Genomic DNA, 25176 nt, shown 5'->3' on the forward strand with positions numbered 1-25176 from the left:
ACATAATGGCAATGAGAACATGGCTGGTCCAAACTGAGGTGCACTGTACATGTGAGTTACACACCAGCTTTAAAACACCAAGTATGAAGACAAAGGATATAAGATATCTATATCAGTCATCCTGATTCTGTGGAAGAATATGAGGAGCACTGCTCACCCTATGTGGAGATGCTTGAACCAAAGTTGCTGAAGCCCAGTGCTCACTGACGCCTCTCTTGTTCTAGTCAAAACTGCGTCTTTAGTAATGAACAACCTTCCTTGTGTTCTTACATGTTCACTAACAATGTCTGAAGCCTTCATTCTTGGAAGATCTATTTGGTTTGGCATAAAATCCTTAATTCTCATTTCCTTTCCTTGGCTTCTGGCATGAATAGCTGTAGACAAAGCTCTGAAGACAAATTTTCTTTCTCTTATCACTCTGCTCAGATATCCAGAGAATTTTTTCTTTTCCTTTAAAATCTAATACTTCTACAGGGGCACCTGGGTGGCTCAGTTGGTTGAGTGTCCGACTTCCAACTTAGGTCATGATTTTGCATCTCATGAGTTGGAGCTCCACATCTGGCTCTGTGCTGACAGCCTGGAAACTGCATTGGATTCTGTACCTCCCTCTCTCTCTGCCTCTTCCCCACTCATGCTCTGTCTCTCTCAAAAATATAAACATTAAAAAAAAAAAATCTAATACTTCCACTGAAATATTCCTTGGTATTGGCCACTTTGGGTCAGTTTTCCCAGGCACATGCCACAGGCTTTTAATATATATTTATAGCATGTACTAAATTTTATCCACGTTTCCTGGAAACACAATTTTCAGGTCACACTGCTTTGGTTTTTCTCTTCGGAGACCCTTGTGATATGTATTGTATGTTGGATCTTCATTGTTAATCTTCTATATGATTTTCTTTCAAATCCTTTTTCTCTGTGTTCATTTCTTTTTGATTTTTAAAATTTTCCTTTTTTAAAAAAATTATTTATTTAGAAAGAGAGAGGAGCTGGGGAGGGAGGGGGGAGGGAGAGGGACAGGGAGAGGGGGAGAGAGAAAGAGAGAGAGAGAGAGAGAGAGAGAATGAATATCTCATGCAGGCTTTGTGCTGTCAGCACAGAGTCCAACATGGGGCTCGAACTCACGAACTGTGAGATCATGACCTGAGCCAAAACCAAGAGTCAAATGCTTAACTGAGCCACCCAGAGGCCCCAAATTTTCCTTCTTTTATTCTCTTGCCATAGTTAGGTATAATTTATTCAAGGTTAGGATTATTTGTTCTTTGAAGTCATCTTAGAATTGCAGCCAATAAGAACAGACACTAAAAAACGACAGGATAGGCCAAGCTCGACTAGTGCAAAGCTTTTGATTTCTATGCAAAAACTGAACCTACTATTGGTTCAGTTTATCATAAGGACAAAATTAAAATTAGCTCCAATCCTTGTGACCAGTTTCTGCTGAGCTTGACAAAGGGGAGAGCACTTACAACTATTGATGTCAGGTCTTCACTTTCAAATCGTCCAATGGCCAGTTCCAGAGACTTATACATGGCTGCTGAGACACGCTGAGTAATCAGGCGATTAAGGTCTATGGATCTGCCCAGGAGCTGGAAGATGGAGAAAGGAAAAAAGAATGAACAATAAAAAACAAACGTATATATGCATATGTATATATGTATATGTATATCTATATACTTATACACCTATACAGATATTAAATATATCTGTTCCAGAATCCAATTCCAAAAGATAAAACAAATAATACACAAAATGTAAACATTTTAGATCAAATTATATATATAGGTGTCATGATCAAATACTCTACTCTCCTAGAGCTAAAATTCCTTCAGGTCAAAACCATAAAGGACTTTTGTAGCATCCTTTGCTGAATTTATACTTAACATCATGGAGAGAAACTCTAAGTTTCACCACACACCTTGAAAATCTGGGTCTGTCAGTTAGGACCCCTCACACTGGTGTTCAGGACCAACCCCCACTACAGAGCAGCCTGCACATGCCTAACTTTCACAGTATTACAAGAATGAATAAGAGAAAATTATTCCCTCTCTACATCAGAATCCTAAAAACATATGTGTTTCTCAATATCATTTCAATAACATAAACACATAGATACAATCCTGGTAGAAAATGTCTCAAAATGTGAATGGTAATTATCTGTAGAATTATATGCATTTTTTCCTACAGTTTTCTGTATTTTACTCATTTTTCTGACATATTGTTTTTAAGGAAACAAAAGCAAACACTGTATTTTTTATTCTTTCTGCTGGCCAAGAGAGAGCTCCTCTGTAACACTCAGCTGACAAGTGTTTCTCACCTTCATTCCTTCCAAGTTCTGAATTTTGGGCTCTTAGGACCCAAGCCCTCTGGAGCCATGCCTTTCCCCAGAGGTAGAACAGGACAGGGTGCAGAGTGCTACAAATCTTCCTCTGTATTTCAGGGTATCCAAAAGAAACTGTCTTTAAAATCTCAACACTTTACAAGGATGTCTCCACAGTAACACAACATACTGACATCTATTAATACCCAGTCAGCTCAAAGAAAACCACACTATTTCCAGTGCTGGCTCCATGCCTCACCATGCCCAGGAGAGGTCTGGCTCACCTGCACATGCCTCTGCTTAAGCAGTGTCTCATAGCGGTTAGATGGCGGGAGATGGATCGTGGCCCCTTGATTCTTGCATTCTGATCGTAAACGTTTATCAAGAAGCAAACTAGTACAGAGGAAGAGAAGACATTTCTCATATGCTGTGAATTTTAATGGAAATGTCAAGTAACCCAAGATTTCATGTCCAAATCATAAACCACATACCTTCCTGCCATAACCTTATAATATGCAAATATCTGGTCTGCCAGTTTATAAACAAATTGGTCAAAGCATAGATTCACCTGAAGAAAAAGAAAGCATATATTAGATTTTTATTCCCTAAAGATCAAATAACCCAACTTCAAAATAAAAAAATCTTTTGATCCAGCAAATTCCACTTTTGGGTATTTATCCAAAAAAACTAAAAACACGAACTTGAAAAGATATCTGCACTCCCATGATCACTGAAGCATTATTTACAATAACCAAGACATGGAAGCAACCTAAGTGTCCATTGATGGACGAACATATAAAGAAATTTTGGTATACACACACATATATACATATATACATATATATACATATGTATATATATATAATGGAATACTATTCAGCCATAAAAAAAGAAATCCTACCATTTGCAACTATATGGATGGACCCTAAGGGCATTATGTTAACTGAAGTAAGTCAAACAAAGAAAGACAAATACAGTACAATCTCATGTGTGAAATCTTAAAAAAAAAAAAAAAAAAAGAGGGGGGAGGGGTGCCTTGGCGGCTCAGTCGGTTGAGCTGACTCTTGATTTTAGCTCTGGTCATAATCTCATGGTTCATGGGCTCTGTACTGACAGTACAAAGCCTGCTTGGGCTCTGTACTGACAGTACAAAGCCTGCTTGGGATTCTCTCTCTCCCTCTCTCTCTCTGCCCCTCCCCCACTAGCACTCACACCCTCTTGCAAAAATAAATAAACTTAAAAAAAAAAAGAATGCACAGAAAACAGACTGGTGGTTTCCAGAGGCAGGGGTAAGGGTAGGCAAAATGGGTGAAAGTGGTCAAAAGGTACAAACTTTCAGTTATAAAATGAGTAAGTTCTGGGAATATAAAATTAAAAGAAAATCTTTTGTTAAGGCAAACAAAGGCAATTATTAGCAAAGAGAGACAAAAAACAACCTCAATTTTTTTTTTAAGATTATTTGTTTTGAGAGAGCAAGCATGAGCAAGTGGGGAAGGGGCAGACAGAGAGGGGAGGGAGAGAATCCCAAGCAGGCTCTGTGCTGACGCAGGGCTCAATTCCACAAACCATGAATGAGATCATGACCTGAGCCGAAACCAAGGGTCTGACGCTCAATTGACTGAGCCACCCTGGCACCCCAAGAAATAAACTCACTGTCTAACACCAGCAGATTAAATATATTATGGTGTGGCCAGGAGTGACCACTACACAGCCACTGGAATTATGTCAGAACCTTTCTCACTGATGGAGAAAAACGCTTCATGTCTCTTAAAGGCAAAGGAGTATGAAAAAGTCTCTCTTTATCAAGTGTTCCCAGTGGTTTAATTGTATTTGGGTTCTGCTCTGCCACCAGGCTGTGTGTCCCAGGAACTACTGTGTGTGGTGGCATCCTCTGGAGCATGGCTGGCTGCTCTAAGCACTGAGGTTGGTGAAGACACATAGGATGGATAAACCCCTATGACTCCACCCCTAAAACTGTATTCTCCCTTGCAAATAGGGTTAGTCTCCCCACCCCACATGGTGCTCACAGGACACCATGTGCTCAAAGGGGAACCACTACAGGACCTGCAGGTGTCTGCCCTTAAGAAGCGTTTTCTAGGGGCGCCTGGGTGGCGCAGTCGGTTAGGCGTCCGACTTCAGCCAGGTCACGATCTCGCGGTCCATGAGTTCGAGCCCCGCGTCGGGCTCTGGGCTGATGGCTCAGAGCCTGGAGCCTGTTTCTGATTCTGTGTCTCCCTCTCTCTCTGCCCCTCCCCCGTTCATGCTCTGTCTCTCTCTGTCCCAAAAATAAATAAAACGTTGAAAAAAAAAATTTAAAAAAAAAAAAAAAAAAAAAAAAAAAAAAAGAAGCGTTTTCTAGTTTTTGCGAGGAGGCAGAGAAGGAAATCCAGATGCACAATGTAATTTGTTGAGCTTTAAACTGTCTTATATCTTAAACTAGAAAATTTTTAAATTTTCTCCTTAGATTTATCTCCTTAGCTACATGTAGAAAAATTTAATAATTCCACTTATAGGAATTTGTACTCAAAAAATAATTGAACACAGTTAAAAAATTAGGTGCAAGGAAGTTCATCAAAGCATTACTTACAATATGCAAAACTAAGAAACTAAAATGAAAGAAATAAAATAGGGGTTGGTTCAGTGCATCTACTATGTAGATGCACCTGCTTTAAACTGTGTTTTTAACAGAAGACAGGTGAGGAAACAGGTGCTTATGACATGCTGTCAATCATCACATGTGTAGATGCAGAGAGAAAAGTACAGATAGGAAGGTTTACTACAAAATGTTTATTTCAAAGTTCATTCTATTGTTTAAACCTCCTGTACTACTAAAGAAAATCTGCTTCCTGTAACACTCAGAGAAAAAGGAAATTAAAGTTTGTTAAAGGTGCCTGGGCCCTCACCTCTGCTTCAATTTCGTCGTAGAGAAACTGCTTGTTGAACCTGGTGAGGGCATAATGTGCGCTGTCATTGTACAGGTCCAGGGAGTAGAGGACGTACCTGCAGAGGGGGCGAGTGGTCAGCCCAGCCTTCCACAAAGGGCTTTTCGGCTCTCACATCCCGTACTCCAAGTGAAATTTAACATTCATTGCTGACCTCTCACATGAAGAAAAACAGTTCTTACTTCAAACACCAAACTAGGTTTTTGTCCAGGATCCTAATGGACTAATAAGCCAGACAATCCCACAGATGGGACACACTTATGGAGGTCATGCCCAGGGCCCGTTGGGTCCACAAGGGCCTCCTGTAGCTGCATCTTCTCATTTATGTTTAAAGTTTCTCACCACAGAATACAGTATTTTTTATAACCACAAAAACAAGTTATTTTCTTATTTCTAAGAATGAACTGTCTGACTTAACAAGAAAAACATAAAGGTCCTGGGTCCTACAGCTGACCATGACCATGACCAGCATAGCTTTTGAAAGCCCCTTTCCCTCTGCCCCATGTCTGGACAGAAGGCAGCAGCCAGAGGTCTCCAGTAATAAGGATCCTCTGAGGGTACAAGGCCACTCCCACCTCACAGCAGGGAGGCTGTGTGAGCAGTGGGGTCAAGTTCAACTCCAAAGATGCGACAAAGAGGCATGCCAAGGCCTCTGCATTAGATTTCCAGTGTTGTAGAACAAAGGATATGGCCACTCCAGAGAAAGTGGAAGGCCATCCTCCTGACCACCACATAAGAACTGATGTGCATAGGCAAAGACAAAGACATTTGCTCTGTGTATCAAAGAACCTGCTGGGTCAGTTCCCAAGAATACCTTCATGGACCTCATATTTTCAAAATCTCTGATCCCCTCCGTTGGCCCTGAGTCCTGACCACAAAACAAAGCTGTTCAATTAACACTTTCTCTCCCAAATTCATCTGGCTCAGAGGCTGTGCCACACGAAAGGCCAGGCCACATCTCCTTTTGCTGATCTTAGCTGAGTCCCCAGGGCCTTACTTGGACATGGTGGGACTTAGTGACTTCTGCTATGTTCCAGTTGGAGTCTAAAGCCAAGAAATCCATTGCTTGTATTAATCTCTGAAGTGTTACCCCAAGTATGACAACTTCAAATAAAGTGCTGAAAACAGTCCAGCCCCTTCCTCCCTCTCCCAGCTCCCAAATGCCACCACGGTCCCTGGTTACCACAAATAACTAAAACAGGCCCACAGGGCACTCACTCCATCATGGATGCCTCCTTGGTCTCTAGGATGTGGTCTGTCAGGATCCAGGGCATGGACATCTCAATGGGGAACTGGATCCTCCTGCCCATTGTCAGCTCCAGGAAGAACTCTCGGAACCACAACTGTGAAAGGTCACAGCACTGCTGCAGCGTTTCTTGAAGGATTCAAACGACATCATGTTAATCTTCTGCAAGCAGAAAAGACTCAGCAGGACAATCTCAGGTGGGAGGGGGGCATGTGTGAGATGCTGACTCTTTCAATCTCAGCCGTGAGCCATGCAGGAGCAGATATGAGCAGGGAGGGGTCACACGGCACTTCACACTAGGGATGAGACAACCACAAAGTGGCTGCAAGCAAAGCCACCCTAGACATTGCACATTCCTGCTCACAAAAAGAGAAGATTCAGCATCTGGCCCCTGCTGGTCTGGTATACCACCACCTGCCAATGGGACCTTGTCAACCCTGTGAGCTTCTTTGAGGGACTGGGAAGGGGGAAAATGGCCTTTTTAAAAGGAGAAATAGGGGCACCTGGGTGGCTCAGTTGGTTAAGTATCTGACTTTGTCTCAGGTCATCTCACGGTTTGTGAGTTTGAGCCCTATGTTGGGCTCTGTGTTGACAGCTCAGAGCCTGGAGCCTGCTTCGGATTCTGTGTCTCCATCTCTCTCTGCCCCTCCCCCACTCACACTGTCTCTCTCACTCTCTCAAAAATAAGTAAACCTTAAGTAAGTAAATAAATAATAAAAGGATAAATAAACCGTGTTACTTTATTTTAGGATAAAGATGCAGCATTACATGCATATTCAATACAAATCTATCTAATGCAAAACAGAAATTTTTTTTTAAAACAATGTTTCCAGGTGCCTGGGTGGCTTAGTTAGTCATCCGTCTTCTTGGTTTTGGCTCAGGTCATGATCTCGCAGTTCATGAGTTTGGGCCCCGCATCGGGCTCTGCACTGACAGTGCAGAGCATGCTTGGGATTCTTTCTTTCTCCCTCTCTCTCTGCCCCTCCCCACTCCTCTCTCTCTCTCTCTCTCTCTCAAAATAAATAAATAAACTTTAAAAAAAGTTTCCATCATTTGACGAGTGAAAAACAAAAGCCTTACTATTTACTCCAAACCCACTATACTCCCAGCCAAGATAGAGGCTTCCTGCTCTGAGGAAGCTGCTGCAGCACTGGAGTAAACACAGACTCCACATTGACAAAGGGTAGCCACCCAATGCCCTGGTCAAGGTGATCTGCCACCTTCCACACATCAGTGCTCATGGAGGTTGTTTCTCATATTCATCACTATCTTGTTCTCGAGCCAGGTGACAGATGACATTTGTCTGTGTTTCTAACCTTGTATGGGTTACAAAGGCTTTGCATTCAGGTCACAGAGCCAGCTGCAGGCCCACGGCCCTCATCTTTCTAAGGGCCACGCCACATGGAAGGAGCCCTGTCAGCCGTGCATTTAAAGCGACAGGCAAGGAAATACCACGAAGGTTACAACATGGATCATCGTCTGGGTGTGTGAGGGACCACAGCAGGGATGGTCAGCAGAAGCATTCTAGACAGTGTTAGTGTTAGAACATGCTGGGCCAGACGCTGGTCAGCAGTAGCTCTTACCACTGAAATTAATCAAGTGAGTGTAGAAGAATGACTCTCGATGAAATTTTTCTATGTCCAATATGGTGGGCCCCTCAAGGCTACTTCTCAAGGTTTTCTTGGAACCACTTTTGTCTGCAATGAGGGACTCTAGCATGGTTCTCACCATGTAAAGCTGCATTATCCAAGGAAACATTTGTGGGGGAGAAAATATACATGGCACATTAGTTATACCAAACTCAGATAAACCACAAGAGAAAGACTACTGTGCTATGCCCTGACCAGAGCCAGGCTGCAGCAGTAAGCCTACCACTATGCCAGCTCCTCAAAGTGGGTCTGGGCGCCCATCTAAGTAGCCAAGTTGGTGCTGCCTGTGAGAAAGGACTTGTAACGGAGCAATTCACCTCCGTGCCATAATGTCAACAAGAAAAACAAATGATGTCTTACCACCAAAGGTTAAAAGAGGCGGATAGGTGTAGGACTGCCTCAGAAACGCGTTTACCACATGCAAGAGTCTTTCCATGCCCAAAGACTTGAGCTGCCTCAGCAGCTCGGCAGAGCTCAAGGACTCCGCCATGGTGCGCACCAGGTAGAGCTAGACATGGACAGATGGGGGGAGAGGTGGGAGAGAGCCGTTAGTCACAGGACACACACATCATAGGGTGGGGAGACACACATGGGAACAGAGGGTGGGAAGGGTGCATGCACACTGGACAGAATCAGGACAAGCATCTTCCTTGGGTGGGCCAAATGCTTTTCTCCCAGATATTTGAGAGGTTTCATTTACAGCCAACAATGTGTTTTGCTGGTAGTTCTCTGAAAGACTGGCAAGAAGGGATTATAAAAGCCCTCAACAGAAGAATGATGAGTTAAGAAGTACTACATCCCAAAATGGGAAGAGAAAAGCAGAAGGACATACTAAATCAGATATGAGAGTCAGAATAAGGCTGCTTTTGGGGAGCAGGGGGCTGAGCATGGCAGGAGAGAGAAGAGCAGTGGTGGCTTAAGACCAGGGATACAAAAAAGGTATATTCTTAAATTTCTAAAAGTTTTATCTTCAGAAACAATCATTTTTAGGCCCAATGTAAAAATTATAACCATACATTTAAACACCTATCAGGAAACACAGCATAAATACGGACACATAGACTTTCATCCACATTTTTGTGATAGGAGTTGATGCAGTCAAATTAAGTTCTGCATGCAAATGATCAAATCTGAGAATCACAAGAATGCTCCAGATTCACTTGGGCAGGAAACCAAGGAGCAGAAAAGGCACAGGCAATACTTGATCATCTTGAGCAGAAGTGGTGATGTCATTTTACTCCCAGTCTTGCTTACCAACCCTCAGCTTTGGGTTAGCCCACTCAGGGGAACAGATAGAGCAGGGGAGCAGGGAGGATGAAAACCTGCGTGCTGGAGGGTCCCACGGCACGCCGGGGTACTTTGATGTCGAAGCCACTCTTGGGGTCCTTCTCGCCCCGCAGGGCTGGGTCATTGAAGGGCTCGTGCCCCGTCTCCCAGTCACACACAGTCTTCCTGATGGCCTGCAGAACACTAAACAGCCCCATCAAGTCATCAGTGAGGCATGGAGCACTTATAGCTTCAGGACTTTTACAATCACTGCATCTCCTCACCTAACACAGCTGGAAAACCAATTTTCACACCTGATTTCCTTTGGGGACAGTGTGGGATATGATAATGGACCAGTTCAAAGTGAAATTATCTTTGGATAGACTGTTTTCTCTGAGACATTAGTAGCCCCAGAAGATCTGACTTAGCTGCAGTTTGCATCAATTAGCCTGGAAGTGGTGTTTTATTTCCTGAACACTGTCATGCAAAGGGCAACAAGAGGACAGACCACAAACATCCACCTAGGGAGCTGAAACTCGACCTCCCTTGGCTGATTCCCTGATTTCTAAAGGAACATGTCACCAACACAACTGTGGGGACTGGGTCTATGTCTCGGACACATTTGAAACATGCTCCCATCCCACCATGTGGAGACCCCCCATAGGCACCACACTTGGCAGATGTACCTATCCTATCTCGTGGTGAAAATTCTAGTTAAAACCCAAGTTACTCTTAGACTATACATTTCCCATGTGGTTAGCTTCCTACTACAGCAAGCATGAGCAAAATGGGAAGACTCACAGTATAAAATTTTATTAATGCTAAAAATCATACCAAGCCAGGTGATAAACACATCAATTATAAAGCAAGAAAATGAAATCAATACACTTGTGAGCCCTTGTAAGCTTCATTGTACATAAATGTCTCTGAAAGACAACTTTAAAAGGCTAAATATTAAGAGAAAACTAGCTCAGGATCGCTACAAGATGTCTGCAATATCTATGTATTTTTTGGCCAATTTGTAGGACAGGCCAAAAAGAACAGAAGCAAAAATACTTAAAGACAACACATTTTGAGATGGAAAATCTTAGACGACATTTACCAGAAGGGATTTTGAAGGTTGAATATAAATGCATTGAGCATATTTATGAAAATGTAACTATACAGTTGTTTAAACTAAACTAATTCTACAGTTTTGGACTCCAAGCTCACAGGGAGGTATTACACTGAGGCTGACCTCTGGATGACATTCTTCTTCTTCTTGATGGCCTGCCTCAGTGGTTCCCGGAGGGTAACCTGGGAGAAGTCCTGAAGCGCAGCATAGACGGTGTGCCGGATGGCGTGGTTGAACACACTCTCCATCCTGCCCATTAGCACCTGCAGGCCTTTGATCATGGCAATCACCTGCAGGCGGACACATGAGTTTCAGTATGGTGGAGGATGATGGCTCCTTCTCAGGTGATGCCAAGTTGCACCTGGAAGCTGCCTCCCTCTCATGCATAGTACCTTTCCCTGGCCTCCTATGTTTCTGCTCTGAAGCTGCTACCCTGTAACTCTTCTCAGGAGCTCTGGCTCAGTAGCTGTCCCTATGCCTGGGTCTGACTCCATTAGACCATGAGTGCCTTGAGGGCAGGGATGGATCTGCTTCGCTTGACATGGAGCTAACAGAGAATTTGGTGACTGACTCAAAGCACTCCCAAATGCATAAAGGCACATGCCCTGTGAAGGACTTTAAAGGAAAAAGAATAAAAAAGATTCAGGAAAGCAAATATGTTATTAGCTGGAAAAGAAAAAGAAGTTATAAAAGTTTATAGCCCAAATTCCACTTGTTAAACAGTAACAGCATGCTAAATTAATATGCATAAAAAGGCCTGGAAGAAACTACACTAAAATGCTTAAAGTTCATCTCTGTGGCAGCATCATATACTGCGCTTACTACATACTCTAGTGTTCTATTTGTTTGCTTTAGGGATCTATTTGATGGTTCTGTGTTGCTTTTCTAATGGTGGGGGGGATTTCTGCCAAAAAAAGGCAAATGCCCCAATTCAAATTAAAACTGCCTGGGTGGCTCAGTTGGTTGAGCATCAGACTGGCTCAGGTTATCATCTTCTGCATAGGGCTCTGTGCTGATGGCTCAGAGCCCGGAGACTGCTTCAGATTCTGTGCGTCTTTCTCTCTCTGCCCCTCCCCTGCTCGCACTCTATCTCTCTCTGTCTCTCAAAAAATAAATAAAATATTAAAAAAAATTTTTTTAACTGAAATAAAATTCAAACCACTTTGAATGAAAATGAAAACACTACATATTAAAAATTTATGGTATGTGGGAAAAGTATGCTAAAAAGTAAAATTTTGAGCTTTAGAGGCATACATTAGAAAACAAAAATGTGTGAAAATAATAATAATCTAATATTCATCATAAATCTACAAAAAGAATAGCAAAATAACCCCCCCCAGAACTAGAGGTAAATAAAAGTAAAAATTAACAAAACAGAAAACAAGCATATCACAGAAGGTGATCAATGAAGATAAAGCGGTTTAAAAAAATAAGTAAACAAATAATAGAATTGACAAATGTCCAGCCAAGACTAATCAAGAAAAATAGACAAGCCACAATTACCAGCATTAAGAAAGAAAAGGGGATGATTACTGATGGGGGAAACAAAGGCAAGAAGGAAATGGCAAATAAAATTAAAATTCCTTATAACCTGCAGCCATTGACAAATATAGAGTAAAATGTTTCTCTAGGAACTCCCTACAGTCTTAATGTTCATGCTTTGCTAAAGGGAAAAAACAACCTTAGCTTGACAAGAGCTAGGCCTCCAGGATCTTATGAGTCTTCTTTAGCACAGGAAAATCCTACTGGAAACTTCCTCTAGACTTTACATCCCCCCAACTCCCAAGTATGTAACTATTCTATCCTCAGGGTCCGGGACAGCTCTTCCTGCCCATGGGTCCTGTCCCGTGCTTTAATAAAATTACCTTTTTTGCATCAAGGATGATGCAAGAATTCTTTCTTGGCCATCAGCTCCAAACTCTACCATCACCCCAAAACACCTTATCAACTGTCACACAGTTTATAGGTATTAAGAGATTATGTGACTATATGACTATATCAACATAAGATAAACATACACGTCAATGGAATAGAAATAGAAGTTCAGAAATTTACACATTTCTATCAATTTGCAGTCAACTGATTTTCAATAAGAGTGTGGAAACAATTCAACAGGGAAATATTCCATTTTCAACAGTAGTGGGATAATTAGATATCCACATGCAAAACACTCCTACGCAGGAAAGGATAAACTCTGAGGACTGAGATAATCAAACCCTGCATATTCCCAAGAAAGCCCTGTTTTTAGGACTGGCCCTTCCTCGGCCAACTCCTAGGAACTGACCTCTGAGCCTCCGAATATTCTGAAAAGAGTATTTGTGGCTACCTAAGGCTCTGGGCCACTGCAGTACCAGTGTGACTAGATAGTTTATACCAACAATGTAATTTATGGTAAACACCTATTTTTGCACTGGAGTCTGGAGTCTGAGCAGCTGAGGTCAATCATGCAGGCATGCTGCATGCCTACACTACTGACCTACATTATTGACATTATTAACCCCCTTTATTGAGGTTTTTTATTAAACCTGGACACTAAGATCTTGGGTAAGGTTCCCTAGCTGGCAACATTTTTCTCATGCTGCCATTCATCTTTGCTGGGAAAATAAAGTACATCCTGCACAACTGCACTAGTAGGGGATACCTAGAAGTTTGCATCTGGTTTCTCCTAGACTATGCCCAGGTGCCTTTTGCTGATTTAAATCTGTGTTGTTTTGATGAGGGATCATAAGGCAAGCTGAAGGCAAAGTACAGGCTAACAGCGGCCCCTGGACCCACCCAGGTGGAATATGTGTAATATTCCTCAGACACTCCTGGCTACCCAAGAACAAAGGAAAGGGGTTTAAGTGCTTGCCATGGTGATACGGGAAACAAAGGCAAATAAAAAATTAAATTCCCTTACTGCCTATAGCCCGTTGACAAGTCCTTGAAACTGGCAGAGTGACCTCCTTCTAGGAGCTCAGCTGCCTCAATGATGACACTTTGCTAGAGGCAAAAGAGAATCTTGGCTTAACATTATCCTGACCACTACCAGCCCACCCCCCATCCCCCCTCCCCCTGAACCTTTAAGTCTACTTTAACATATAAAAATTCCTTTGGAAACTTCCTTTATCTCAACTTCCCCAAGATATACACTGGTAATCAGACTCCAAGCCATGACCCCTGATATATATCGGAAGGGTCTCATGACCGAGGTTTTACTAAACAGTAATAAATGGTGTTTTCCTAACAGCAGCTAGCCCCTCAAGGTCCTGGAAACCTTGCTTCTAAAATTCCTTAGAGACTTACACTGTCCCTGCCCCCTTGCCAACCTGAGGGTATATAATCAGTTACCTGTCACAATCCCAATTCACCTCTTTCTGCCCAGGGGTCCTGTCCCTGTGCTTTAATAAAATCACCTTTTTACACCAAAGACATCTTGAAGAATTCTTTCTTGGCCATCAGCTCCGAACCCCCATCATCACCCCAAAACTTCATCACTTTCACTGTAATAAATTATAACTTTGAGTAGAACAGCTACGCAGTCCTGTGAGTCCTAGCAAATCAAGCCCAAGGGCAATTTTGGGAACCTCTAACACAGCCCCTACCTCACCATATTAAAAAACTAACTCAAAACGCATCACACATTTAAATGTAAGAAACAAGACTATAAAATTCTTATAAGAAAGATAGGAGTAAATCTTCATGACTTGGGTTGGGAAATGGTTTCGTAAATATAAAACCAAAAGCATAAGCAGCAAAAGAAAAAATAAGTAAACTGAACCTAATTGAAATTAAAGACTTTATGCTTCCCAAGACCCCATTAAGAAAGTCAAAGACAACCAAAGAACGGAAGAAAATGCAAATCATGTCTGATAAGGAACTCTTTAAAATATATAAAAAACTCAATAAGAAGATAAAAATCTAATTAAAAAATGGACAAAGGATCTGAATAGACATTTCTCCAAAGAAGATTTATAAATTGCCAACAAGCACATGAAAATATGCTCAGCATCATTAGTTGTTAGGAAAATGCAAATCAAAATCATAATGATAATGAGATATGCTTCTCATCCAGTAGGGTGGCCAGAACCAAAAAGACAGACAATTAACAAGTGTTAATAAGGATTCTAAGAAAGTAGAACCCTCATACACTATTTATAGGAGTATACAATAGTGGTGCCACTTGGGAAAACCATCTGGTAGTTTCTGAAAACGTTAAACACAGAGTTACCATATGACCCATCAATTCTACTCCTAGGTGTATCAAAAGGAATGAAAACATGAGTCCATACAAAAGCTAGTCCAGAAAAGCTAATAGCATTAATCGCAATAGTGAAAAAATAGAAACAACCAAAATATCCATCAGCTAATAAATAAATAAAATGTGATACATCCATACAATGGGATATTATTCAGCAATGAAAAGAATGAAATACTGATACATGTGTGAACCTTAAACACATTATGTTAAGTGACAGAAGTCAATCATAGTCAGCCACATATTGTATGATTTCATTTATATGAACTGTTCAGAATGAGCAAATCTACAGAGTCACAAAGCAGACTGGCTGCCTAAGGCAAAAGGGAGGGGAGAATTGGGTGACTGCTAATGGGTACAAAGTTTCTTTCTGACATAACAGAAATGTTCTAAATTTGATTGTGATTGCACAACTCTGTGAATATCTAAAAAAAAGCACTGAATGTTTATACTTCAAAACAGATGAATTGCATATGATGTAGAAAAAAAAAGTTGTTAACAAAATAAGAGGAGAATTTATTATGAAAAACTTTACGACAAATAGAAAATTTTAGGGGCAACTAGGTAGCTCAGTCAGTTGAGCGCCAACTTCGGCTCAGGTCATGATCTCACAGTTCAGGAGTTCGAGCCCCATGTCGGGCTCCATGTTGACAGCTCAGAGCCTGGAGCCTGCTTCGGTTTCTGTGACTCCCCCTCTCTCTGCCCTCCCCTGCTAGTATCCTGTCCCCCTGCCCCCTCTCAAAAATGAATAAATGTTAAAAATAACTTTAAAAAATATTTACAAAAAAATTAGAAAAATTTAAAAGATTCTTTGAAAACTCCCTGAAAATACGACTTACCATCCCTGAAAATACAACTTTCCAAAACTGATATAAAAAGAAATAGAAAATGTACATGGTAAAGAAACTGATCACCAAAAACCATCACATAAATGCTAGCAAACATTTAAGGAAGAATATGAACCTTACACAAACGACTACAGACAATACAGAAAGAAAGGAGCCCTCAATGAATTGTTTTATGAAGACAGCATCCAGAAAACTAGAATGGATGGTTATAAAGAAGTAATGTTACCCATTCCACAGGTGTGAGCTGAGCACAGACTTCCTTCCCTAAAGTACACCATAAAAAGGGGAGAACAGGGGTAAGAGGAAGGTGTAGGTAACTTCATAATAGAGAAACCTGATAATACTTCCTTGGCCAGGTGATCAAGGTCAACACCAACAGTGATGAGTTTGTTGACCACATGTACCTTTGATGTGATATGACTGAAATGGTGCTTTACCTCTGTGATCCTCTTTCCCCAAACCTATAACCCCAGGTTAATCAGATAATACCAATGGAGAAACATTCTACAAAATACCTGACCGGTCATTCAAAACAAAGGCAGTCTGAAAAACAACCCAGAGGAGCCTAAGGAGATATGACAACTGAATGTAATGTGGGATCTTAGACCAGAATTAAGACATTATGGAAAGACTAAGGAAATCTGAATAAAATATGGACTTTAGTTAATAATCATGTATCAATATGGGTTTATTAATTATAACAATACTAATATAAAATGTGAAAAATGGGTGTGGGGTATACAGGAACTTACTGTATAATCTTTGCAATTTTTCTGCAAAAATATTTTAAAATAAAAGGTTTATTTTAAAAGGGATAGTAAAAGACAGTTTCACTCATCAAGTTTGATATAAAAATCCTAAGCCAAATATTAGCAAACTGTATCTAACAATATATAAAGAGGATAATCTATTATGACTGAGTTGAGTTTATACCAGGAATGCAAGGCTACATTAAACCTGGTCAAAACAAAACAAAAAAACAAAAAGACAAACCAACCGGGGGGGGGGGGGGGGGGGGGGGGGGGGGGGGGGGGGGGGGGGGGGGGGGAGACCCTCACAATCAATATAAATTAACCACATTAACATATTAATGGAATGAAAGAGAAAAGTCACAGGAGTACCTCAGTGGATGCCAAGTGTTTAATAGAAGTAATATCAACTCATAATAAAATCTCTTAGCAAATAAGGAATTGAGCAAAGTTCCTTAAACTGAGGGGATTGTTGGCATTAAGAAACCTGTAGCAAACACATTATACAGTGAAATGTTGAAAGCTTTCCCTTGGAGATGAGGAATGAGACAAAGCCTAGTGCCTCCTTTTTAACAAGTAGGGATCCTACCCAGTGTGACTTAAAAAACAAATAAAAATGGAAAATTGGGATAAATAAAACTGTCATCATTTTCAGATGATTATATAGGTAGAAAATCTAATGGATAATTTATTACAATTAATAAATGAGTTTAGACAAGTTAGTAGATATAAAGAAAAATACAAAAAATAATTTACATGTTAAATAGCAGTGACAAACATTTAGAAAAAATTTAAAATATACCATCTCATATCAAACACCTAGAAATAAAGCTAACAAAAGATGTGGAAGAGTTTTACAGATTATAAAAGAGAATCTAAATAAACGGAGGGATATATATCATGTTCATAAAAGACTCAATATTCTAAATTTATCAATTCTCCCCTAAAATGATCTATAGGTTTATTCATATATGCATAAAAAATTCCAACAGGTTTCACTGTGAGATATGAAAAAATGATTCTAAAATTTGTATGAAAATACAAAGGGCAAGAATAACCAAGGAACTCTTGAAGACAGAAAAGCTTGCTTTACCTGACACAGAATCAACTTACAGTAATTAAGAAGGAGGTGGTGTTAGAACAAGGATAGACCAATTAAAACAATGGATTAGGAAAGTGACCAGAATCACACCCATATCACACCCATATCGCTTGACTGACAACAAAGGTGGCAAGATGGAGCAATGGGGGCAGAAATGTTTTAAAAACTAACCTGGGGTGCGGGGGGAGGAGAGGGATGCCTGGCTGGCTCAGTTAGAAGAGGATGTACATGACTCTTGATCTCGGGGTTGTGAGTTTGAGCCCCACGTTGCGTGTAGAGATTACTTAAATAAATAAACTTAAAAATAAACTAACTTGGGGTGAACTTCAGATCTAAATGTGAAAGTCAGAATTATAAAACATCCAGAAGGCAGTAGAAGAGAATATCTTATGACCTTAGGGTATGCAAAGTTTTCTTAAACAAGACAAAAAACAGTCCAATTACAAAAGAAAAGAAACTCGATGGCACTGAAATTAAGAACTTCTGTTCATCAAAAGGCTCATGAAGACACTGCAGAGCTGAGGGAACACAGCCAACATATGTGAGAGCAAAGAACTTGGTGACAACAGCTGGAAACACAGGGGGTCCTCTCAGACCACCAGGGTCCACATTTTGTTCCTCTTCTGCCCCCTCCCCCAAGATGTGTCCTACTCCCAGATACTTGTGAACAAACCCCTGATCTTCACAGGGAGCTATCAATACAGAAACCAGAAACTCACATCCTATTTTATTGTTCTGCTGACAACTACAACAGATACAAAGGGCTGTCCTATACAGAAGCAACAACATGAAACTATTCATTGAATTTTACTCAAGATTTTGCCTCTGCTTTGAATGGGAAGACAGTCTGAGGCCAGAGTCAAAGGAGGAAAAAAAAGCAAACCTCACCTCCACCAGGGCGAACTTCTCCTCACTAGTGTAGTTGTAGCGGGTGGCGCGCTCATACTCCTCAGCATTGTCTGGGCAGTCCTTGTTGGAGTACTTGTCCGTTGGGTGCACAAGTTTCCATGAATACTGGTGTGGTCAGAAAAGGGGGAGACATCCACACTGAACGTAAAATGCTTACCTTCTGGTCTGACTGACATGGCCATCACCAAAGTAACCAAAGGTTAGTCTTTTAATATTAGCTGCATCTGAAAATCACACACATGCATGCATGCTCACACATCCACTATGCACACATACACATACACACGCACACACACGCACACACACACACACACACCAGAGTTCATCTCCATAAAACTGCAAAACATTCTAGCCATGTGACTTCAGGTTTAAGAAATATATCAGGTAAAATGTCCAGGATATTTTGTGTTGAATATCTAAAACTAGCCATTTCATCACCACTTCTTTTTAAAATCAGCTCTTAAAATGATCATGTGCTCATCTGATTTAATAATTTTCATCTAATCAAAGTAAACAAGAGGAGGGAAAATCTTCCAAAACTTACAGGTATCCAAATCTTCATATCACATCAGAAACTATTTTAGTAATGCTAAACAAAAGAAACCAATGGCTGGAACTCCACAGAGAAAGCGTTTTAAAAAAATGAGAATTAGGGGCACCTGGGTGGCTCAGTCAATTAAGCATCTGACTCTTGATTGCTTAGGTCATGATCTCACAGTTCGTGAGATTGAGCCCTGCATTGGGCTCCACGCTGGGCATGGAACCTGCTTGGGATCCTCTTTCTCTCTCTCTTTCTCTCTCTCTCACTCTCTCCCCCTCTCTCTGCCCCTCCCTACCCTCTCAATAAATAAATAAATAAATAAATAAATAAATAAATAAATAAATAAATAATAAATTGCATGAGAATTAAAAATCATAATGGTACAAATTCTATCTAAATGTTTTAAAAGATAAGACTTTTTTTATAAACAGACAAAACATATTCTAAGCCATCTTAGAAACATTTAGACTGATATACATTTTTATTTCTAGGGTTAGAAATAAAAAGCCAATTCATTCTCGAACAAAGACTAAAGTTAATGCAGAAAAAATATCATTTAGTTAATTTCTTGATGGCCTTGGGAAGAAAAGCACTTGTAACCAACCAGGGGTAGATGTTCTTTCAGGTCTCTGCATTTCCAAATAGAAGCAAGCATAGAGTGCCTACCACTTCCATCACGTGAGCACTCCACTGAGACAGCAGCTGCAGGCCCTGAAGCGCCAGGTCAAAGAGTTTCCGGTACTCGGTATCTGTTTTCTGAGTCTCCTGGCGGCCCGACCCTGTGACAACCTAGAGCAGCACAGGAACATCAAGAAGTTGCCTTACATCTAGAAAAGTCACTTATGCATTTACCCCATGACCTATCAGACCCACTGGGAATCTACATTAAAGGTGCATTTGCAAAACTACAAAATGATGTAGGCATATGAGCCTTTACCATGACAAAAGGCTGGCAACAGTAGAGCCCTGATAATGGACATTCTGCAGCTCTCAAAGAAGAGAATGTCTCTGCAAACTGTGCTGGAGGGATCTCTAGGACATGGTGTTAAGAGAACCATGTGCATAGTTATGCTTCTACTTAGCTAATAAAGGAAAACATGCACATCGTGTGTATTTGCTTATATAAAAAATGAAAACCTAAATTTCTTTTTTCTACTTTTTTAAAAGAGTTAAAAAAATTTTTTTTTAATGTTTTACTTTTGAAAGAGAGAGAGAGACAGAGCGTGAGCAGGGGAGGGGCAGACAGAGAGGGAGGCACAGAATCTGAAGCAGGCTCCAGGCTGTCAGCACAGAGCCTGGAACAGGGCTCAAACCCACGGACTGTGAGATCATGACCTGAGCCGAAGTCTAATGCTTAACTGACTGAGCCACCCAGGTGCTTCTGAAAACTCGTATTTAACAGTGGCTACCTAGGGGCGCCTGGGTGGTTCAGTTGGTTAAGCGTCGGACTTCAGCTCAGGTCCTGATCTCTCAATTTGTAAATTCGAACCCCGCATTGGGCTCTGTGCTGACAGCTCAAAGCCTGGAGCCTGCTTCTGACTCTGTGTCTCGTTCTCTCTGCCCCTCCCCCACTTGTGCTCTCTGTCTCTCAAAAATAAATAAATGTAGAAAAAAAATTTAAGAATGGCTACCTAAAAGACAGGAAAGTGCAAGGTGGAGAGGAATATACCTCCTTTTGTACCTCTGACTTTGGAACCACATAAATATTTTATATAATTATGATATAAAATTAAATTAGGGGACAAAAGCAATCCTTAAAACTCAAAAGCAAAATGAAACAATGAATTAAAGTGCGTACTTGAATTGGGTGCATGACTGCACAGAGGAACTAGGTAGTGCAGGTATCTGACAATGAGCTTTTTTATTATAGTGTAAGTGCCTGGCATTAAGCTTTTGATTGCTGAGGCATCTATTTCAAAAACATCCATCTAGAATAAACACAGTACCAGCTACATAAGTAGATAAAGAGCCAGGTAGCCCAATCTATGAAGTTCCCCTTCTAGAAAGCTCTTGGTGACCTACATAACTCATCACTTGAGTGACCCACTTTACTGCCCTCATTCCTGCTCTTATGTTTGAAATTTGCCAATAAAGAGTAAACCAATGAAATCCTAGGTACCCTACACCCTGGTCTCTTAATAAAGACAGAGCTCGAGGTCCACACTCCGTTATCATTTCACTTTGTGGCCCCAGGCATGCCATGTGCCTTCCAGAACTCTGAGTACATATGCCTTTTTCCCCCAAAGTTCCCTGATGGTTGTTGCTGAGGTACATCTTGCAGTTGTAGTAAGAACCACAGGGCCTGTGCAGCCACAGTATTGGCTCTGCTCGGGGACATGTCTATGGAGACTGCCAAAGATAGGTGAGTCCCTCAGGTATCACTATCAGGAGGTTGAGACCAACAAAAACCACTTCAAGTGACTTTGAAAAACAATGAGAAAGAAAGAAAGAAAGAAAGAAAGAAAGAAAAAAAAGAAAGAAAGAAAGAAAGAAAGAGAAAGGAAGGAAGGAAGAAAGAAAGAAAGAAAGAAAGAAAGAAGAAAGAAAGAAAGAAAGAAAGAAAAAAGTAAAACAATGATTTGTTCTCTAACCCTAGAGGGAGAAAATCTAAGGACAAAATTAACTACAAAAGAAATCTTAAAATACTTTTTAGTAATTATATTGTCATAATATATTATAACATTGCATATGACAATATACAATTATATTGTTTCTAGTAATTATATTGTTATTAGCAGTGCTGGTATTGCTATTTTAAGACTGGTAAGTGTATACTAAGATAAGACATCAAGTCAAAAAATGCTGTAGTCAAATTAAGAACCAGGATTTTCAGCATGAAAGGGAAAAAAAAAAGAATCTGAAGTAGATTTACTTCAAAAGAGTATTCAAAAAAGCTTATTACCTTAGATGATGCTAGAGAATCAGTTATTTGAAAATGTGATATGCATAGTAAAGGAATCCAGCTCTGACCTGTCTCTCCTGAAGGAATCATACATGCAGAGCAAGAAGGAGTGAATAGAGTAGAGTACCATCAGGTTGCAGCCCTAATGAATTCATACATTTGGCAGTGAACAGTGGTTGTCTACAACCCAGGTGAGACAGCCAGCACTCTAGCAGACTGCAGCGCAGCAAATTATGGGCCAGGTGGCCAGATGAAAGAGGAGTCTAATCAGGCTCCTGAATCTAAGAACCAACGCAGTGGAAGCACAGGGGACATGATGATGAAGGAGCAAAAGGCAAGCTGAAGGCAAAGCACAAGCTCACACCCCAGTGGGATATGTGTGACATTCTTCAGGCACTCCTAGCTGCCCAAGAACAAAGGAAGGGAAAAACAAAGGGTTAACTGATAGAGATCACAGTCATGTAGGACGAGTCTCCGTGAGTTTGCAACTGTCTCAATGATTTGTAAGAAAAAAGGTAATCTCTGGAAACCTACAGACTGTTTCCTGGAGCCTTAACATTACCCTGCCCTCCAAAGGATAGAAAATCTTATGTAGGAGGATCAGCGTAGCTCAGTCCGTTAAACGTCCAACTCCTGATTTCATTTCTGATCATGATTTTGTGGTTCATGAGATCAAGACCTGCGCCAGGCTCTACTCTGACAGCATAGAGCCTGCTTGGGATTCTTTTTCTCTCTCTGCCCCTCCCCTGCTTGCATGTGCACACAACCTCTCTCTCTCTCTCTCTCTCTCTCTCTCTCTCTCTCTCTCTTTCTGCACCTACCCTGCTCACACACACACATACGTGTGCAATCTCTCAAAATAAATAAACTTAAAAAAAACCCAAAACATCTTATATAATTAGTCACTCCTCACAACCCTAGTGCAGCTCTTGCTGCCCATGGTTCCTGTCCCTGGGCTTTAATAAAACCACTTTTATGCACCAAAGACATTTCAAAAATTCGTTCCTGGCTGTTGGCTCTGAACCCCAACACTTCAAACCATATCAATGGCAAATGACACCACAGGGAGTAAGAGACACACCAACCAACTATGGTGCACAAAACTTATTTGGATACTGAGGCAAACAAACTTGGAAAAATAAACCATTTGTGAGTCAATAGAAGACACTAAACAATGATTTTAATATTAAGGAATACTTGATTTTTTTTAAGGTATGATAATGGTACTATAGCCATGATTAAAAAGAGCCCTTATCTCTGTAAGACACATGGAAACACAAAGGAGAGGGTGGTTGGAACCTCTGATCTATATACAGAGCAGAAGCACACGGGTATGGAGTTGCTTTGGGGGCAATAAATGTTCGAATATGGACTATCATGGTAGTTACACAATTCAGTGAATAAACTAAAAACTTTTGAATTGTACACTCTAAATGGGTGAATTGTATGGTATGTGGATTAAATATCCATAAATCTGTTTAAAAATAAACTGTGCAGGGGCACCTCGGTGGCACTCGGTAAGTGTCCAACTCTTGATCTCGGTTCAGGTCATGATCTCACAGTTCGTGGGTTCGAGCCCTGCATTGGGCTCTGTGCTGATGGTGTGAAGCCTGCTTGGATTCTGTCTCTCCATCTCTCTGCTCCTCCTTCGCTTGTGCTCTCTCTCTCTCTCTCTCTCTCAAAATAAATAAATAAACTTTATTTAAAAAAAAAAAACAACTGTGCAGCATTCAAAGACAGATCTCTTTTTTCTTATTCAAACCGTTACTGTAATTATAAAGGTATGACAGCAGAAATCAGAGGAAAAATAGACAGGAACCATACGTGCTATCAAATGCACCTATTTTTAGGGTAGAAATCAACTCTATATGTTGTCTGAGAGCTTTCCAAGAGTTTGGTTTACAATTCTATCAGCACAGCCTTCTTGAACACCCACCCCATCTCTATCCTGTGGGTTGTGCTGGTGGCTGCGAAGGAGTGAGATACTACCTTCTCTCTGGGGAGTTGGCCACCAGGAGTCTGCTTGGAATAAGCATGTGCTCTGAGCCATTTGGACTTCTTCTAGTCCAAGTCTAGACTATCTTCTAGTCATTCTGGTTACATGATGGCTAGTGTTTGCTGGGTGAGAAACAGGGGAGCTCATTGCCCTGCAGTAGGTGGGGTCAACACAGAGTTACTCCCTCCAAATGTTAATGGTCCTCCTGAGAACCCTGAAGTACCACAGTCTCAAAAACCAGACCGGTGTATGTGGTCTCAAGTCCCCAAAGGGGACTCATAGGGTCTCATAGTCCCTCAAAGACTATGTGTAACACCCATACCACTGACTACTGCTTGTCCCTGACCTCGCTGCCCTGCCTGCTCAGATGTGAAAAATGACATTCCCACTGCTCCTCTGGACTCAGACCTCTCCACTCCTATCCACCCCACATACAGGCAGGGCTGGCCTGGAGGTATGCTTGGCAGATGGGAAAAATGTGACCAGCCCAAATAAGGACACAGAAAACCCAGCTGCAAAGCTGGAAGGAATTAAAAAGACCTATAGGTGAGACAGTGCTTCCTTCTACCCCCAACTCCAGGCCCTCCTCTGAGTGCACAGGACATGTCCTCCTATCCAGCCAGAGGCTCCTGGACAGCTGTGGCCTTAGGTACCAGCACAGGCAGGCATGGAAGATCCACTTACCTCACTATTGCTGTAGCGCGCCAACTCTGAGATAAAGCGCATGTGGTCCTCCCGGATCTGGATCATCTGCTCACAGATATTATACTGCGGGCTGCTGCTGGATGATGTGCATGTCCATCTGGCAGTGAAGGGAAAATGTATTACCTGAAAGGGTACCTGCATAAGACTTATACATCATAATGCTGGGTGGCCAGGGACATATGCACAGCAGGCACACAGGATGGCCTACTGGTCCTGCATGCTGCCAAGGAGAAAGAGGCTCGGAGAGAATATGAATTCTCAGCAAAGAAGTAGCCAGCCAGCCCCATCTCCCTGTGTTAGGGTCACTGTCCTATCTTCCAATACCTGCGTTTTGGAAAAGGAATCATAATTTCTCTTTAATCAGCCAACTACTTTCAAAAAGCTGAGAGGTGTTGCTGGATTTAGGATACTGCATCACCGTGCAAGGACCCTTGACACATACTGCAGATTTGGTGGGAACTAAGAATTCTTTATTACTCACTTGTGAAAACATAAGCTATAGTAGAAAACAAGTCAGCCAAAGACTCTGAAACAAAAGTTATCCTTATAGGGAGTTGAAAACTGACATTACTTGGAAGTTAGACAGTTGACTTATGTGCACAATACACCATTTTAGCAGCAAACAGTCAATTTAATGGGAAAGAAGTTTATTA

General features: G+C 41.2%; 1 protein-coding gene across 6 annotated transcripts in view; it reads right to left on the minus strand.

Annotated features, from left to right (window-relative positions):
* CYFIP1 (cytoplasmic FMR1 interacting protein 1) overlaps window positions 1-25176 on the minus strand; it is a 133219-nt gene that overhangs the window by 47332 nt on the left and 60711 nt on the right. For 5 of the 6 annotated variants that reach the window (XR_006293222.1, XR_006293221.1, XM_043554909.1 and 2 more), the window contains exons 11-21: window positions 24503-24620; window positions 19587-19709; window positions 18359-18484; window positions 10658-10824; window positions 9477-9624; window positions 8089-8242; window positions 6478-6634; window positions 5221-5317; window positions 2809-2885; window positions 2602-2710; window positions 1467-1586 (exon numbers count right to left, since the gene is read on the minus strand). Coding sequence is in view for 4 of the 6 variants with exons in the window: in XM_043554909.1 (XP_043410844.1) it covers window positions 1467-1586; window positions 2602-2710; window positions 2809-2885; window positions 5221-5317; window positions 6478-6634; window positions 8089-8242; window positions 9477-9624; window positions 10658-10824; window positions 18359-18484; window positions 19587-19709; window positions 24503-24620 (1396 nt within the window). In the remaining 2 variants the exon portion in view is untranslated. Of the gene's footprint in view, window positions 1-1466; window positions 1587-2601; window positions 2711-2808; window positions 2886-5220; window positions 5318-6477; window positions 6635-8088; window positions 8243-8514; window positions 8663-9476; window positions 9625-10657; window positions 10825-18358; window positions 18485-19586; window positions 19710-24502; window positions 24621-25176 lie in introns of all 6 variants that reach the window. The other variant, XM_043554911.1, reaches the window with a different exon arrangement.

Source organism: Prionailurus bengalensis, chromosome B3, assembly GCF_016509475.1.
Source record: "Prionailurus bengalensis isolate Pbe53 chromosome B3, Fcat_Pben_1.1_paternal_pri, whole genome shotgun sequence".
NCBI classification, from domain to species: Eukaryota; Metazoa; Chordata; class Mammalia; order Carnivora; family Felidae; genus Prionailurus; species Prionailurus bengalensis.